Genomic DNA, 16,823 nt, shown 5'->3' with positions numbered 1-16,823 from the left:
TTCACTTATCCACATCTGAAAAAATGTTCTCCTTAGGTATTTCTAGGTCCTCCAGTGCAATTCTGTGGTCAATGTCTGGCCTAAGCATACCACAGAATTACCCAAGGGCCTAGAAAAGGCTTTTGGCATTTCTAGGTCCTCCAGTGTGATTCTATAATATGCTTTGACCAAAAGCAGTTCATCTCATCAAAAATAATAGGGTTCCCTTTTATCCATAGTTTTAGACATCCATTGGAGGGAGGGTATGGAAGGTAACCTACATGGATGCACTGACATGGCTTTAAAGGAGAGATGCTAGGCAGTGAGTGTGCTGCAAGATTAAAATAAGAATGATGGAATGGGGAAAATAAGAGTGATGCGATGGGGAAGAGCTGAAGTTCTCCACTTGATACAAATTCACCTGTCCTTAAATACTTGAAATATTCCTTTGTTCACACAAATACTTGAGCTCCACCACTGGGGAAATCAACAGAATCCAAGCCTCCTCTGAACTATTTGAAGTATATTGGCCTAATAGATTTTTGTACCACGTTCCATCTGACTGGACAGCATTTCAGCAACAGAAGCATGAAGTAAAGAAAAGATCGAAAGAAAAGAAACACATGGTGTGTGTGAGTGTGTGTTATTCCTGCAAAGCCCTTTGTCCTAAATGGTCACATGCTTCATGTTCCAAGTTAAGCCCATAATCACATTCCTTTCATTATATGCATTTTGGCAGCCGCTTGCTCACAACCAGGAGTGAGATTACTATACTGGAAATGCTAGTTAACCTCTTCTGTTCCTAAACAAGATCTTATCACTCTATGAATGGTGTTATGGATAGCAACTGTTAATTATGTACACTGCATAAAGACATCTTAGAACAAAACAGATTATGCATCGTATATTACCATAGAAATCCATAGAGATCCATGATGAATCTTATATCAATGTTTTGAAATGCAATAATTTTTGCAACAGGAGTATGACATCCTATTGAGAGTTTTATATAAATTATGACTGTAGTAACTGTTCGGCAAATGTTTATGTAGGCTAGTGGTACTAGGCTTAGAAAATGTTGAATATTGGAAGGAAATGAAGCAGAGGCATTGCACTCATTTGGCTCAAAAAAGTATAGCAACTTGTTCGTTTTATGCATGCACTGAAGTTAACATGTGAAAAAAGATTTTCCGCAAAATCAAGCAACACACTTTTTAAATTCTAAATTATTTTTATTTCTGTAAATATCATATAAAATAAGTTAATGCAAAATATACAAATATATATCTCCTTTATTAAAAAATCATAAATATATTAACATTGATTGTTGTACCATGAAGAACCTCAAAATCACATCACCTACATGTACAGACTTATGCCATTTAAATAAATTAGCTCTGTCTCTGTCCAGCAGTTATTAGCTGGTAAAGTGCTAAATCCTAATACATAAATTAAAACGTATAGGTTATCATACCTATTAATTCAACATGTCTGCCAATAATGAGTTATTGCTCTGAAAATTTTTCTAGAAATCTGTTTCAAAACAGAGAACTTTCCAGTTTAAAAATGAATAGCATGTACCTGGACCTGGCATATTCTAGTGTTTAATATTGATCGGACACCATAAAACCTTACATGAAGTCTGTCAAGCTTCAATGAAAGGCTTTTCTTATGTTATAAAACCCGTACCATGATATAAAAATATACCGAAAGTGCAGAAGAAACAGTAGCACTTTAACCACCTCTGTCAATTAATATATTTTAAACAGTGCACACAGTTGTCTCTGGCAGACTCAAATGAAGTTTTTGAAGTAGTGATATAAGGAATGTTTCACAGAAACAGTAGAAGTCCTCTGATGTAAGGAGTCAGTCACAATTGCTTCCACAGGTGAGAGGAGAGTATTTTGTGCCATCAGCACTTTGAAGGCTTGAGCTTTTTCTCTCTACAGATTTGGAGGTATGTTCTCTTTTTTTGTTGCTTTCGGCCTTGTGCACTTATATGCAACCACAGACAAAATTATAACAAGAATGATGACTCCAGCTGCAACAGCTGCTATGATAAGAATTGTGTCTAAGTCAAGTCCTGGGGAAGAAAGAAAAAGTGAAGTCAGTTTAAGAGGACATACTTTTTCTATAATTGCTCTTGGCTGTGGTTTCAGAATAAAATGAACCTATGTTCTAATTATGAAATATGTTAAGAGCCACTTTCCTTGAATGCTAACACATTAGGGTCATAACCGGAGTAACACATTTGTTGAATTACATACCTACACCTTTCATAAAGCAAGGGTCCAGTTTTAACATGAAGAGACATACAAATAAGAGGAAATGAACCTGTCCCTCCCCCTTCTTTTTCAGTTACACATTCAGAACAATATAATAAGCAACTTTACTAGGAATATTAAAATCTCAGATGAGGTCACATGTCTGAATACTTCGTATCTAAACTTTCAATCATATACACAATTAAATGGAAGTGTTTGGGATTTATTTTTCAATACGTATATGTGGTCCAAACACCCTAAAGCAGTGATGTCCAAACTCTGGCCCTCCAGGTGTTTTTGGACTTCAGCTCCCAGAAGCCTCAGCCACCTTGGCCAATGGTCTGGGATGCTGGGAGCTGAAGTCCAAAAACACCTGGAGGACCAGAGTTTGGACATCACTGCCCTAAAGACACCAGATCCTATCTTGGAAGCTAAGCAGTGTCAGCCTTGGTTAGTACTTGGATGGAAGACTGCCAATGAATACTAAGCCATCATCAGCTGTATTTCGGAGGAAGGAACTGGTAAAACCACCTCTGAGTAGTCCTTTCCTAAGAAACCCATATGAAATTCATGGAGTTGCCTAAGTAGGTAGGAAACCTAAAGGCATGCGCACACACAGAAAGAGCCTCTGGCTTGGCCTTTGTCTTTACAAACTAGTTGTCTGTGCAAAGAAGACTGTTACACTGGAACATTTAATCTCTAAATTCGATTCTGAATGGTACCACCCTTCTTGGATTGTAATATTCTGGGCTATGCAGTTGAACTCTCAAAGAAAAAGAAAACAGATGGATGATGTTTCTAATAGGAAGAAGGAAATCGGACAAACAATGACAACATGTGGGGAAAGGAAACATCGCCAATTTTCTACAGACCAAATTTCATAGTAAAGAAAGGATAAATGCATTGAGAGCTCACTTTATATGATTACACAGGAAACTAAACAGAAATTCCTCAGTAAGGTACAGAAGTAATCTGTTATCAATATTTTATATGAAGCATAAGCATTGATCAATACGTACTGTCCAATTCCTCCCTTTTAATGCTAGTACATCTTTCCATGCTTTTTGGACTTTCACGGCTCTTTGAGTTTGATCTAACAGTTGCTTGGACATAGAAGCAGTAGCTTTTCCCTTCATCGACACTCAGTTCAAACTGGTTGCTTCTTTTGGTCGACCACTTCTGCAAGCAGAAAGAAATTTATTTGAAAATATAACTGCAAGTAATTTAGCTCTTCACATTGATGAACACAGACTGTGCAAATTCAAAGTACATAAAAGGGGGTGAGCTTTAAGCAGATCAGATTCAATATAGATAAGGTAATAGGGAGAGGTTTGAAATTAAAAGTTAGAAATTTATCATATCAGATTAAGATTTGTTGTTGTGTGCCTTCAAGTTGATTCTGATTTATGGCAACCCTAAGGTGAACCTACTACAGGAATTTCTGGGACTGAAAGTGTGATTAGCCCAAGGTCACCCAGTGGGTTTTCATGGCAGAAGGAGAGAATCGAACCCTGGTCTCCAGAGTTGTTATCCAATGCTCAAACCACTGCACCACGCTGGCTACCATTTAATTAAGATTAAGGTAATCTCATTAAAATAAATCTATTTGCAAGGACTGGGACAAATGTAAGGAAGAAAACTGGCAACAATTAATCCTTTTAGTGATCTACACAATCCCATTTTGTAAAAGTGTGAATAAATCAGTAAGATCTACATATTTAATACAAAACAAAATATAAACCTGGCTCTCTTACCTTTTACACATATGCAACAATTTCATATCACATGTATTGTATTTATCTTCTAGGTTTATAGAATCCCAGTGTTATCCCAGTGTTTAAACAGATTATGAGATGGCTTAAAATCAAATAGTTTAAACACCATAAAATAACTATTAAACTAAACCAAGGAAACAACTCTTTCAAAAGTATCATCCAAAAACCCCAAATGGATCAACAGAAGTGGAGAGGGAAAGCCTAATAAAATGAAAAAAGGTCTTCACCTGTCACTGGAAAGACATTCAAAAAGGTGAATCTCTCTGGAAAGAGTAGTCCACAACCAAAGAGTAGTCCACTGCCATCTCCCCAGTAGCCACATATGACACTTCAAATATGAAACATCCCCTCATGACTACATCAGACTAGATTTATAGATAATTTCTTTTTAATACAACTTTTGTATACATTGCCAATTTGTATCTGTATTGAGCTTTACAAATGTTAAGAAAATTGTTATAGAAACCGAAAACCTTGGAGACTGAAAACAGATGCTCACCTTTCCTGTACTTTGGTCTTTCCAGTAGTACACTGTATATTCTAGATCATCTTTGAATATGTCCCTGATCGTTTGGAAGCTTCCATTCTCAAATCTGTAAGGTGTTAGTGGATCCAATATCTCTATTATCAAAGTTTTGTCTATCTGTTCAAATTGTTTGATGGTTGGCATTCCAATCTCAGCTAAAAGAAAAATGGTTTTAAATTGTACCTGGAAGAAGAGCTTTAAAAGCTGGCTCCGACTGTGTTTTTATCACAAATGAACAAGTTAAATCTTTCAGTACAGTGCTCTAAAGAAATTGCTTATCTTCTCACAATGTAAGGAGCAGGATTCAAGGCCTAACACTAACACTGCAGATAGTATAAATACTTAAAATGAAGCACACTGTACAGTATTATAAATCATGATATTACTGGCCAAAATAGAGAGATGTTATATATTCCACTGCAAATGAAGTTTTGAGTAATTTTATAGGCGAGGTCTCTCTTGCAAATGCCCAGAACTCATATGTTGAAGGGAATATACACATATATTTTATGCATTTAACACCTTTCTGAAGACTCTCTGAAGGCAGATTACAAGTAATATCCTTAAAGATTTTCTCACACACAACTCCCATTAGATCTTATGGACAAAATACACATTAGGCAAGAGATCCATAATGAGACTGCTTAACAAACAAAATGAAAAGTTCTCAGTTTGACAGGGGCAAGGGGATAAATAACTAGATTGTAAACCCTTCCCTCCAGTGTATTTGTAAACATTTGATGGAGCAGGACTTGCAGATATTGGTATTTTCACCTATTGTATAAACAGCAGCATAGGAACAAGTTCAACTCAGAAAATGGCACAGAGAGAAAGGGTTCAATATACCCTCTCTCTACTGCTCCAATCAAATGTGATCCAGCCTCCCAGTTATGGAAGAAAAGGTGGGATATAAATAGCATTAATGGATTTATGACTTAAAATTAGCACTGAATGCTAACTGAATGTCAAGGGATCCAAAATCCTTCTTCCTGCACAAACTGCATAGAGTTGTAACTTTGTAAATCCTGAAATCTGCATGCAGAATCTCATTCTGCAAGTGAGAGACAGGGGGACACAAGTATAACATTTCTTACTTACTCTGTGCATAAGGTGTGAATGATGGAGAGACTTCATAAGGAGGAGTATTATAATCATCATTCTGGTACGGCACTTCAGAGTATATGCGAGCAACATAGCTATCTTTTACATTCTTCAGCAGGTTCGTAACATCACATTCAGTATTTCTGGTATGAATACAAGCTTTCTTTCGATCGGATAGCTGCCTATAATGATAAAGTAAGTAATGAAGACACAGAAAATTAACGTGTATGCTCGTGCTTATATATGCCTACAAGTCATTTGTTGATTTATGGCAACCCATCCACTTGTTGATTTATGGCAAGCCCATCGATTTCATAAGAGTTTTCTTAGCACAAGGAATACTCAGAGGTGGTTTGCCATCACCTTCCTGTGAAACATAGCCCCTGGTATTCCTTGATAGTCCTAAATCCAAGCAGTAACCTGGCCTGACTTTGTTCAAATCTGCAAAAGGAGGCTGCAGTTCAATAAACTGTGGCAGTCAGAAAGAAGTAGCTATTCTTGCCAGATGCATCATACTAACCTTGATCTATATTGTCAAGTAGTGTTGGGCAGATCCCTGTTGGGGAGTTATAAATGTGTATCCTGGAGTCATGCATCTGTAACTGTGTAGTATAATTCTATTGTTCCTTAACACATATTCCCTAGTTTAGGGGCACATGGAAGTCCTCTAACCCCCACTTACCAGGATGTGGTTGCTGCACTCAACAGTGGTCCATTACCCTGTTGCTCAGGAAGCATTTCCACCCCACTTCACATGAGTGATTGATCTCTGGCACTAGGAAGAATTGTAACAGAGAGCATGCTTCTGCCTTCTGGAGATCACTAGTGGGGTGAGAAAGTCAGTCATCTGCTTTTTAGAGCAAGAGGGAAACAGGCCCCCATCAATTGCAATGACTACTTCCTGGTAAGTGGGAATTGGGAAACTGTGCCAGAACTTACTGCACAGTTCCGTAACCATAGAAATTAAGCATTTGTAACTGCCAAATAGGATTCTGGCTCTTCCTGTTTGCATTTTGGCTCAACCAAATGAGCAAAAACAACAGATTCTTAAGATTAACAGTCATTCCTATGTCTGTTACTATATGGTAATAATTGTCATTAGGAAAATTCCAAACTGACACAATGTTTCACACCTGTAAGGAAAAGGAAATACTGTATATACTCATGTATAAGTTGAGAAATTTTAGACAAAAAAATTGACCCAAGAAATCTGAGTCAGCATATTCACGGGTCAATGTAAGTAGTGTACTTTAACTCTTATACAGTATATATTAAAAAGGAACCATCCCCTGGTGAAAAGGAAGTGTGTAATCTGTCCTGGAATCATTGACCCCATTCTACTCTCTCATCTATCTAGGCTATAGTGTAAACTTTTTAAAATATGTATTTCTTTCAAATTTTAGGAGCAAGAAAAAGCACAATGCAATACAAAAAGACTATGCATGAAAACCTTTTTAAACTTGAGAACAGAAAATATGAAATCTCTGGTCTTCTCACCAAAATGTGCATTTCAGTCCACACAAGCATGTATTTGTATGGTCAGTGTGTTCCAAACTGAAGTGTTATGCAAAGAAAATAAAACCAACTGCAGTTTCCTCAAAACAGGTGCAGCTAAGATCAGGTTAAAACTGTCATAGTTGCATCCATACAGTCTTACAGTTTCTTAACTCCCTCACCCCCAAGTTACTGTCCCTCAGCTAAAAGAGGAATGGATAAGCCATCAAATGCAACTTACCCATCTATTTCTACTGTATAAACATAATTGGTTGGCTCAGGTTCCCAAAGCAGTAGTGTCTTAAAATTGATGGATGACCAGGTAATGTTAACAGCTGTTGATACACCAGAGTTGCCTTTGTAAAAAGAAAAGGAGGAAACACATTGTTAGTCACGCTGATATTTTGACTGGCTCTGTTGTATTCTGTAAGGAGCAAAAACAACTAGGGTGTGGTTACACAACAAATATATGTTTTACATCTGTTTTATTGATGACTGCTTCCATAGAGATGTCATGACATCCCTAATCCCTTTGAGAGAGATAGTTTCATGGTGGAGAGGGAATGACTTTTATGTCAACTCACAAAATCCCTCAGTTAATACAGCTATATGACTGGGCTGGCTGGTTCTAGGCACTACAATCCAAAAAAGTTCTTAAAGGTCTGCTTGAAGAATCCATGAGATTTTGTTTTGAAGAAAATATGAGAACATATTCTCAATGTGCTCATGCCAAAGAGTAAGTATTAATAGTTACTAATCATGATGGAACTTCCAACAGCTGGAATAAACATTAAGAGATAATGATTTCCTTAATCAAATCTACAAACAATTACTTTTTTGGACCAGAACTCCCAGCCCACATGGCCGCTTTTCCAAACACATACCTTAATGCCTTGCCTGAGGCTTGCCACTATGGGAAACAGGAAATTGCACTCAATGGGCATTTGGCTCTGGTTATTGTGTCCAAGCAAATCCCCTTTCACTGCTGCCTAAGTGCAGAAAGTTCCTTTAGCTGTGTTCCACTTCTAGTCTAATTTCTTTCTTTTTGTTATCCATCACATTGATATGCTCCTCACATCCACAGTAGTACAACCAGACTGTTGTATTACTCTGGGAACAGTTTGTAAATTTTCCTTAGGCCTTAAGCCAACTGTAACACTTAACAAAAACGTTTCATAACAGGCTTTCCAAGCTTTAGAAGACGTAACTAGATTATATTCCCTATATATGCAAATGAAATTTAGCTATGAAGGGTGAGACTACCTGCCTGAACAGACTGGCAAGAAATAGAGTGGGGGCTTGGCGACAGCACACTGCATGACCCAACTCTGCCCCAATGCCGGCATCACATCACACACCCAACCAGGTGGCGGGCGGCGTCACACCGTTTCTTTGGGGCAGTGTTTAGATGCATCGCACCAAAGAAACGCCAAAAAGCCACTGTGACGGAGGCAAGAGTCATTTTGCTGTTCTAAAAAAGAGTGGCATTTTGTTGCTTCTTTTTAGAGCAGCAAACTGCTGGTTTGGGACCGCAGCCTGCGGTTGCTGTAGCCCCGATCTGGTGCTGAAAGGAGCAGCGGGATGCTGCTTTATCGGGAGATCTATTCAGCCCCTAAATTACCAAGATTTATTTTATCTGTTGTGCATATTTCTATTTTATCAGTGTTGTCAGAAAAACAACGGCAAGCCATTCTGCACTGAGAAGTATATATTATCGAAATTCCTGTTTGAAAGGCTGAGATATACATTTCTGTATTTTGTCACTGTGAATTCACTGACAGCATATGCAATACTTTCTGTAAGTTATGTAGACAATTTCTTATATTGAGTCAATTTACAATGAGGATGTACTATTTACTAAATCTGTTTTAAGTACATTTGTTCTTAATTTGTCAGTCGCCTACTGATGTTAAATTAAAATAAGACTGCCAATACAATGCTACAATAAGAGTCCAGTGGTAGCATTTAAGTGAACAACTTTCAAATAAAGGAGTGAAATTCTCTGAATTTAAAAATAAGACACACAGTTGCAGAAAACAAGTTACAGGAATAGTACCATAACCAGAGTTTTTAGAGTAACAGCTATTACTTCAGTGAGTTGATTTGGGAGGCAATGGTGGATTTTTAGACACCAACAAAACTGGTTTTTGAACATTCAGGCTGCTGCCACACTGCAAAAATAAAGCAGTTTGGCACCATTTGAACCTTCACAGCTGTGGATTTGTAGTTTGGTGGGGCACCAGAGCACTCTAACAGAGAAGGCTAAATAGTTCACAAAAGAACAAATCCCATGATTCCAGATCACTGAGTCATGGCAGTATGAAACTGCTTTATTTCTGCAGTGTGGATAATACACCCAGAGTAATATTTTGGGCTTACAAGAGACATGACGCTTGTAGACAGGGTGGGAATAATCAAGCCTGTCAAATGTTACTGGAGTGCAAGTCCCAACATCCTTACCACTGGCTATGCCCCCTGGGGCTCCTGGGACTTGCACTCCAAGAACACACAGAGGAGCCACATAATTCTCAACCATACTGTAGGCACCTTCAACGGGAACCACTTCTGTACTACATTGGTTTCTATGGTTCATTATTTTGAACCAGCAGCAAACAGCAGGATCCTTTGCTGCTCTGACAAAATGCACACATTAAAAGGTTCTTTAAAAACACACCACTTCTCCCATTTGGTCACTTCATATAAGTAAGAGCCAACACTCCTCCTTGCTCTTCAAAGAACAAATCAGTGCAGCACGTTAATGGCTAAGACATATTATAACACACACACAAAACACAATGATTTTAAAAAGGATAGTTCTAAGGAATAATGGAACAAATTCCTTTTATGAAGTAACATCCTAAGCTCTGATTATAACACTTTAATATCTTTATCAGGCCTGATTAAAAAACAGAGAAGTGTGTTTATTGGCTAGATTTAGAAGGAAGATATACCAGACTAAATCAGAAAATTAAGCGTAAAATAACAAACAGGGTTTATGTGCAGTATTTCTTGCAAAAGAGCAAAGCATTCTAAGTACAAAACCAATATTTTAGAAGATTTTGACAGTATTAAAACTTCATTAATCATTCCTAAACAAAACCAGTTCTGCATAACCATCTATTCACACCCTCCACAAAATCAGGTCGCAATAATACTGTGAATTATGAATTGTTTTATGGGGAAAGATTCCAGAAAACCAATTTTTGTAGTATCCACACCAATCAGTTTTGCATGTCACATAGGACTGAGTGGGAACAACATTATTATGCTTGTTCCAGGAAGAAAAATATTTTGTAGTTGGGGGGGGGGGGAGCTGTGAAGACTGAGACAAATAAGAATACAAAACTCACAGCAACATAGGCCTTGATACAAATTATGCAAAGTTCATAGATTTTAGTCTGAATTTGGAGCACAAAATGGTTTAATAAAGCCCCAACAGACCCTTGGTTCAGGGATGCAGCAACAAAAAAATTCTCATGTCTCACAGGGAAAGTGGCCACAAAATGTTAAGAGAACCTACATTTCAAAACAATGAATTATCTGGTTAAAAACCCCAGGCATAACACTATATGCTGAAGCATTGTAAAGAGCAAACTGAACCAGCCATGTAGGAGAAATGGGAATGATACAGAATCTTATGGTTATAGTCATGTTTAATGCTCTTATGACCCCAATACAAAAATCAATAAGTTACCTCAGACAGATAGTGGATACAACACTCTACAAATGTTTAGTACTCACTATGGCTGCTGCCATACTGCAGAAATAAAGCACTCTGACACCACTTTAACTTTCCACGGCCTAATGCTATGGAATTCTGGGATTTGTAGTTTGATGGGGCACCAGAGCTCTCTGACAGGGAAAGTTAAATTGCTCACAAAACTACAGATCCCAGAATTCCATAGCCGTAGAAACAAAGTGGTGTCAAACTGCTTTATTTCGGCAGTATATTTAATTCTGCAGAATTCCCAAGTAATTCTCCATGGTCTATACATTTGGTGGGTTTGCATGCCTTAAAGCTTGCTCAAAAATCCAGACAACGGGTTCTTCATACTTTAATCATTTTATTTCAACTCTGCAAGGTATCCACAACTAAAATACTGCTCCTCTGCGGATCTCCCATCAATTACTGCACTCGTTTTATTAACAAAATGGGTCTTTGCCGTTCATGTTCTTTCACTCTCAGTCTAGGGATCCTGAAGTCATTTTATTGTAAGCCTCAACTGATCTCCTCAGAAGTAGGCTCCACTTGGCATGGGACTTGTGCCATAATAAGTATGTTCAGGAAGACCTCATCCCTAGTTTGCTCCAGCACTATGCTACAGAGAGTCGCCATAGGAGACCTTGAGGACAGAATCATATTATCACAGAGCTGGAAGAGATTTCCAAGACCATCCAATCCAACCCCATTCTGCCATGCAGGAACACAGAATCAAAACACCCCTGACAGATGGCCATCCAGCCTCTATTTAAAAACCTCCAAGGAAGGAGACTCCGCTACACTCCGAGGGAGTGTGTTCCACTGTCAAACAGCCCATACTGTCAAGAAGTTCCTTCTAATGTTTAGGTGGAATCTCTTTCCCTGTAGCTTGAATCCATTCCTTTGTGTCCTATTCTCTGGAGCAGCAGAAAACAAGCCTGCTCCATCCTCATTATGACATTCCTTCAAATATTTAAACAGGGCATATCACCTCTGAACCGTCTCTTCTCCAGGCTTCCTAAGTGTCTCCTCATAGGGACTCATCATTTCCAGACCCTTCACTATTTTGGACACACTCCAGTTTCTCAATGTCCTTTTTGAATTGTGGTGCCCAGACCTGGACATAGTTTTCCTGGCGAGGCCCAATCAAAGCACAATAGAGTGGCACTATTACTTCCCTTGATCTGGACACTATTGATGGAGCCTAGAATCGCATTGGATTTTTAGTTGCCATATTACACTGGCACCTTTTTTCTGGCACAGTCTTCAGCACTGGCCTTGGAAAATGGCAATGGGTGCGTTATTTCCACACTGTAGAAACAATGCTGTTTGACACCAGCAGAACTCCATCCTATGGAATCCTGGCACTTGTAGTTCTTTAGCCTTCTCTGCCACAGAGTGCTGGTGCCTCACCAAGCTACAACATCACCTCTTAATTGTCTCTTCTCCAGGCTACAGGATTCTGTGGGATGGAGCCACTGCAGTTTTGGAGTTCAACTACACTGTATAAATAATGCAGCTTGACACAGCTTTAAATGCTGTAGCTCTGTCTTACAGAATTCTGGGACTTGCACTTTTACAAGCTCTTTAGCCTTCTCTGCTAAAGAGCATCGTGCCTCACAAAACTACAACTCCTGGGATTCTGTAAGACTGAACCATGGCATTTAAAGTGGTGTCAAACCACATTATCTATCACAGGGGTAGGCAACCTGCGGCCCGCGGGCTGGATGCGGCCCGGCAAGGCTTTGGGACCGGCCCCAGCCCGGTCCTGCCGCCAATTGCCGCCGGAGCCTTTGGCCTCCCGCGTGAGGGTGTGGGGCCTTTGGCCTATCAGGAGGAGGTGGGGAAGGGGGGGCAAGTGGCGGGCAAGGGGGGCAGTTGTCTATAGAAGCCTCAGAAACATGCATTTATATTAACATTTTTTAAAAATCAGCAAATTTTTTCACGTGTCCTCCACTTTTTTTAAAAAAATTTCCTCCATTTGAAAATTTTGTCCTACATTTGTCCCGGTTTATTTATTTATTTAATTTTTTTAAAAAAATTATTTAATTATTTACTTTTTGGCTTCGGCCCCCCAGTTGTCTCAGGGACAGCAACCCGGCCCCCGGCTCAAAAGAGTTGCCTACCCCTGATCTACAGTGTAGATGCATCCAAAAGAGGTTGCATTATTTTCTGGCTCAGCCCTGGAAACCAACTGGGTGATCTTAGGCAAGTCACATGCTCTCAGCCTCAGAGGATGACAATGGCAAAAGACCTTTGAAGAAACTTGTCCAGAAAAGCTGTGAAAACCTGCCTTAGGGTTGCCATAAGTCGGAAATGACTTGAAGGCACACAAAACACACACACACAATGCCAATGAGTTCTAATGCCAGTCTTTCAGGACCCAAACATAGCAATAAACCGTTTAAGCCTCACATATAAATATAAACACAGCAATACTAGGCAGGAATGGGCCATTTTGCCTCAGGTAAACTATACAGTGTTCTACTCAGGAAACAATAAAAGGAGAAAGAATGGAGTGACAAGTCACACTCTCTCAGCCTCGGATGATGACAAAATGGCAAACTCCCTCTGCGAAGAAACCTGTCAGAGGTGCACCATAAGTTGAAAATGACTTGAAGGCACACAACAACAAAGGTGCACAGATTTAAGTCCTACGAGCAAAAAAGACTAGGTGAATAAACTCCTAGGGACCTCTGTGGGGAAATCTGCTCAGTGTCCTGGCATGGAAATAGTTTAGGTCTTCCTGATTTTTAATTCTATTTCTAGACTCATTGGTTTGGATGAAGGAGTGGATAACTGCAGAAAACCAAATACTTTTGCAAATTCAAAGGTTTTGATTTAAGGTATGGATGTCATTTTGTTTGTTACGGTACGATAAACTTAAAACTCATGTTCGATTTTAATAATCCTTCAGTGATTCCCAAACTCTGATCTTCCAGATGTTTTAGACTTCAGCTCCCAGAATCCTAGACTCTTGGCTAAGATGGCTGTGGGTCCTAGGTGCTGAAGTCCCAAAAACTCTGGAGGACCAGAGTTTGGGAATCACTAGAGGAAGGCTTTCTGAAGAATCTGGGTGAAACATCCAGGTTGAATTTGTTTCCAAACCCCTCTTTGGGCTTTACCCCAGGAAGCTCTGTTTCTATTATAGAATTTAAAGGTCAAGGAAAAGGGTTGAAATAGGGAGACCATTTCAAAACATGGCTGATGCTCTATGCGCACTGAAGAAATAACCTAGTTTGACACCACTTTAAATGTCATGGCTCAATGCTATGGAATTCTGGGAAGTGTAGCTTGTTGTAGCACCAGAGCTCTCTGACACAGAAGGCTAAGTGTCTCACAAAACTACAATTCCCTGAATTTATTTATTTATTTATTTGAGCCATGGAATGCTTAAAAGTGGTGTCAAACTGAATGATTTGTGCAGTGTGATTTAGCCTAAGGCAAGTTAGGTGTGTGTGTGTATAAAATTAACATTTATGTATAGAGCACTATAAAGTTTGCACAGTGCTTTACACAGTAAGGGTCAAGTAAAATAATAAGAAAAGAATAAAAACCTGCCAAGCAGCATACAATATAAAAAAGCAGCATTACAAGGCTAAAATCTCTCTAAAATAATACTAACTAGTCTACAATAAAGACAAAGTAAGCTCTCTCTCTCTCTCTCTCTCATATATATATATATATATATAGTGTGTGTGTGTATATATGTATGTGTATATATATGTATGTATGTCTGTGTGTATATATATATATATATATATATATTACACACAAAATCTTGCCCTATACAGGTGGGGTATAAATACTATCATCATCATCATCATGATGCCACACACACACACACATATATATAAATGTGGGAGCCACCTTGGATCCTTTTCTGGGAGAGAAATGAAATAAATGACAGTCGTATTAGCTCCCATTGCTCCAAGACAGCTCTGGGCCCCACAACAAACTCCAGCTCCCAGAATTCCATAGCAAAGAGCCAAGAGGCATTGAAAGCAGTGCCAACCCGGGTGACTTCTCCGTGCCTGTCTGTCTCCTTCTAGTTCTCACTCACCTGAGCAGGAGGCCAGCAGCAGCAGGAAGGCCAGCCATGCGCCCAAGAGGAGCAGCTCCAAATGGTCCCTGCTTCTGGGGGCTCTGGGGGTCATCCTCAGCAGCTCCGGGGAAAGAAGGGGGTCTAGGCAGAGCAAGGAGAGGAGTGGGGAGAGGAAGAGTAAAGGCAGAAAGTCACTGAGGCTGAGGAGGAAGAAGAAGAAGAAGAGCAAAGGCAAGAAAGCCAAGGCGCGCCTAATGATGAAGCTCCTGCTGGGAGGGAGAGAGAGCACTTTTGGAGAGCTGCGGAGGCGCATCCCTTTTTATAACCTCCTCACACCCCCGGAAAGTCCGGCCTGAGAAGGAGGAGGAGAGTGGGCCCAAGGCGGAGCCAGCCTTGTGGTTGTGTGGTTTGTGATTTGTGAATCACATCCCTGTGCTTGCCTTTCTCTCTCTCATAAGCCACAGCCTCTCCTCCTCCTCCTCCTTCCAGGGTGCGCCCAGGTGCGCCTCAGATGCACTAAGGGCATTTCCCGCCTTTTAGCCAAGGGTCTGTCTCCCAAAAACCAGAGCCACCAGGGTTTGCCCTCCTTTTCCCGGACCTGTCCTCCATTCCCACCTCCTCCTCCCTTTGGACCCAGGACCAAGAAGCAAGGATTCGCCTTTCCAGGAATCAATAAATAGACCCTTAGTTTTCTCTTGTTCCAAGTCTCTCCCAGAGAATACTTTGTAGGTCTTAGGAGTTTATCATGTGAATGGAATTGGGACTTTAAACAGTGATTAACCCGAGAAAACCACGCAAATGACATTCAGATGCGATTAAAATGAGATTGACACAAGAGCTATTATCCTGGGAATAACCAGGCAATAAACAGCAAAAAAGGCATTCATGGGAAAATCCCGTGCTGCTTTTTCTTGCCTGGTTATTCACGGCTTCATGGCACTTTAATCACGTTTCACCTTGACGTCAATTGTGTGATAATAACAGGTGTGATAATAACAGGATAACAGCACTTTGAATACAACGTCATGTGAAAAGCATTAGCACAATTGCAGGATAATCGGGGATTAATCACTGTTTATACTTCTAATTGTCCCCCACGTGATAAACTGTTTTCCTGAGACTATAGTATTTTATCCAGTTTGTTGTTTATCCTCCAAACTTTCGGTTTCCTGGTCTTCGATGAGCTTCTTAAATTTGTAGGTACATGAACCAATTTGTAGGTCTCTTCTAAATCCATAAGTACATGAACCAATGAACTGCTTTATTGTTCTTCTCCAGCCTTTAATGTTTGTGATCTAACATTACCTCAGTTGTCTTTCATTATGAGATCTTTATATCCTCACCAGTTTTGTTTCCTTTCCCATCAACCAAAAGAGAGCTTCTTGGATGGATAGCCATAAGGGGATTTAAAGCAGAATTTAAAATATGGCCCTGTTGATTCTGAAGGGTCTAGTGTCACGAAATGTGAGTCAGTCCATGCAATTGGAAGGCATCTCAAAAGTTTATTTCATCCAGCCCATGCAGGAAATCCTCTGTATAACATCATCTAACGAAATGCATGTTGTGAAAATCCTGTGGGTGGTTCCCCCCCCCCTTCACCCATTTACAGCATAAAATGAGCTGCACAGTTGAGGTCCCCCCTCACTTTACCAGGATTTACATAAATACACATTTTTAAAATATCTTTTTGTCATAGTATCGTATTGTTGTGTTATACTTGTTGAATCCATATTGGATTTGTTGAACTGACTTCAGTAGTCATTTTCCTATGTAACTTTTTTTTTGCAGTGTTATCCTGTATCTCTTTTGTGGACATGCTCAATATTTCCGTGCAGTGTCAATGCAAGCCTAGTCCTTTTTGAACACATAGCTGTCAGGTAAGAACCAAGTGATCTCAAAATGGTCACAGAATCCACAGATTCAAACTCACATTTGGCTA

General features: G+C 39.6%; 1 protein-coding gene across 1 annotated transcript; it reads right to left on the bottom strand.

Annotated features, from left to right (window-relative positions):
• Window positions 1-1,196: 1,196 nt before the first annotated feature.
• Window positions 1,197-15,163, bottom strand: LOC149316504 (tissue factor-like). Its single transcript, XM_089515693.1, has 6 exons — window positions 14,903-15,163; window positions 7,381-7,495; window positions 5,643-5,827; window positions 4,518-4,699; window positions 3,263-3,422; window positions 1,197-2,062 (listed from the first exon to the last, which is right to left on the bottom strand). The coding sequence occupies exons 1-6, from the start codon at window positions 14,994-14,996 to the stop codon at window positions 1,923-1,925; spliced, it is 876 nt and encodes a 291-aa protein (XP_089371819.1). The 5' UTR covers window positions 14,997-15,163; the 3' UTR covers window positions 1,197-1,922.
• Window positions 15,164-16,823: the final 1,660 nt, after the last annotated feature.

The sequence above is a fragment of the Sceloporus occidentalis genome, unplaced genomic scaffold (assembly GCF_023333645.1).
Source record: "Sceloporus occidentalis isolate IW3139 unplaced genomic scaffold, rSceOcc1.0.p SCAF_3, whole genome shotgun sequence".
Taxonomy (NCBI): Eukaryota; Metazoa; Chordata; class Lepidosauria; order Squamata; family Phrynosomatidae; genus Sceloporus; species Sceloporus occidentalis.
Note: the sequence above shows the minus strand (reverse complement) of the source record. Positions and strands in the feature narration are given on the sequence as shown.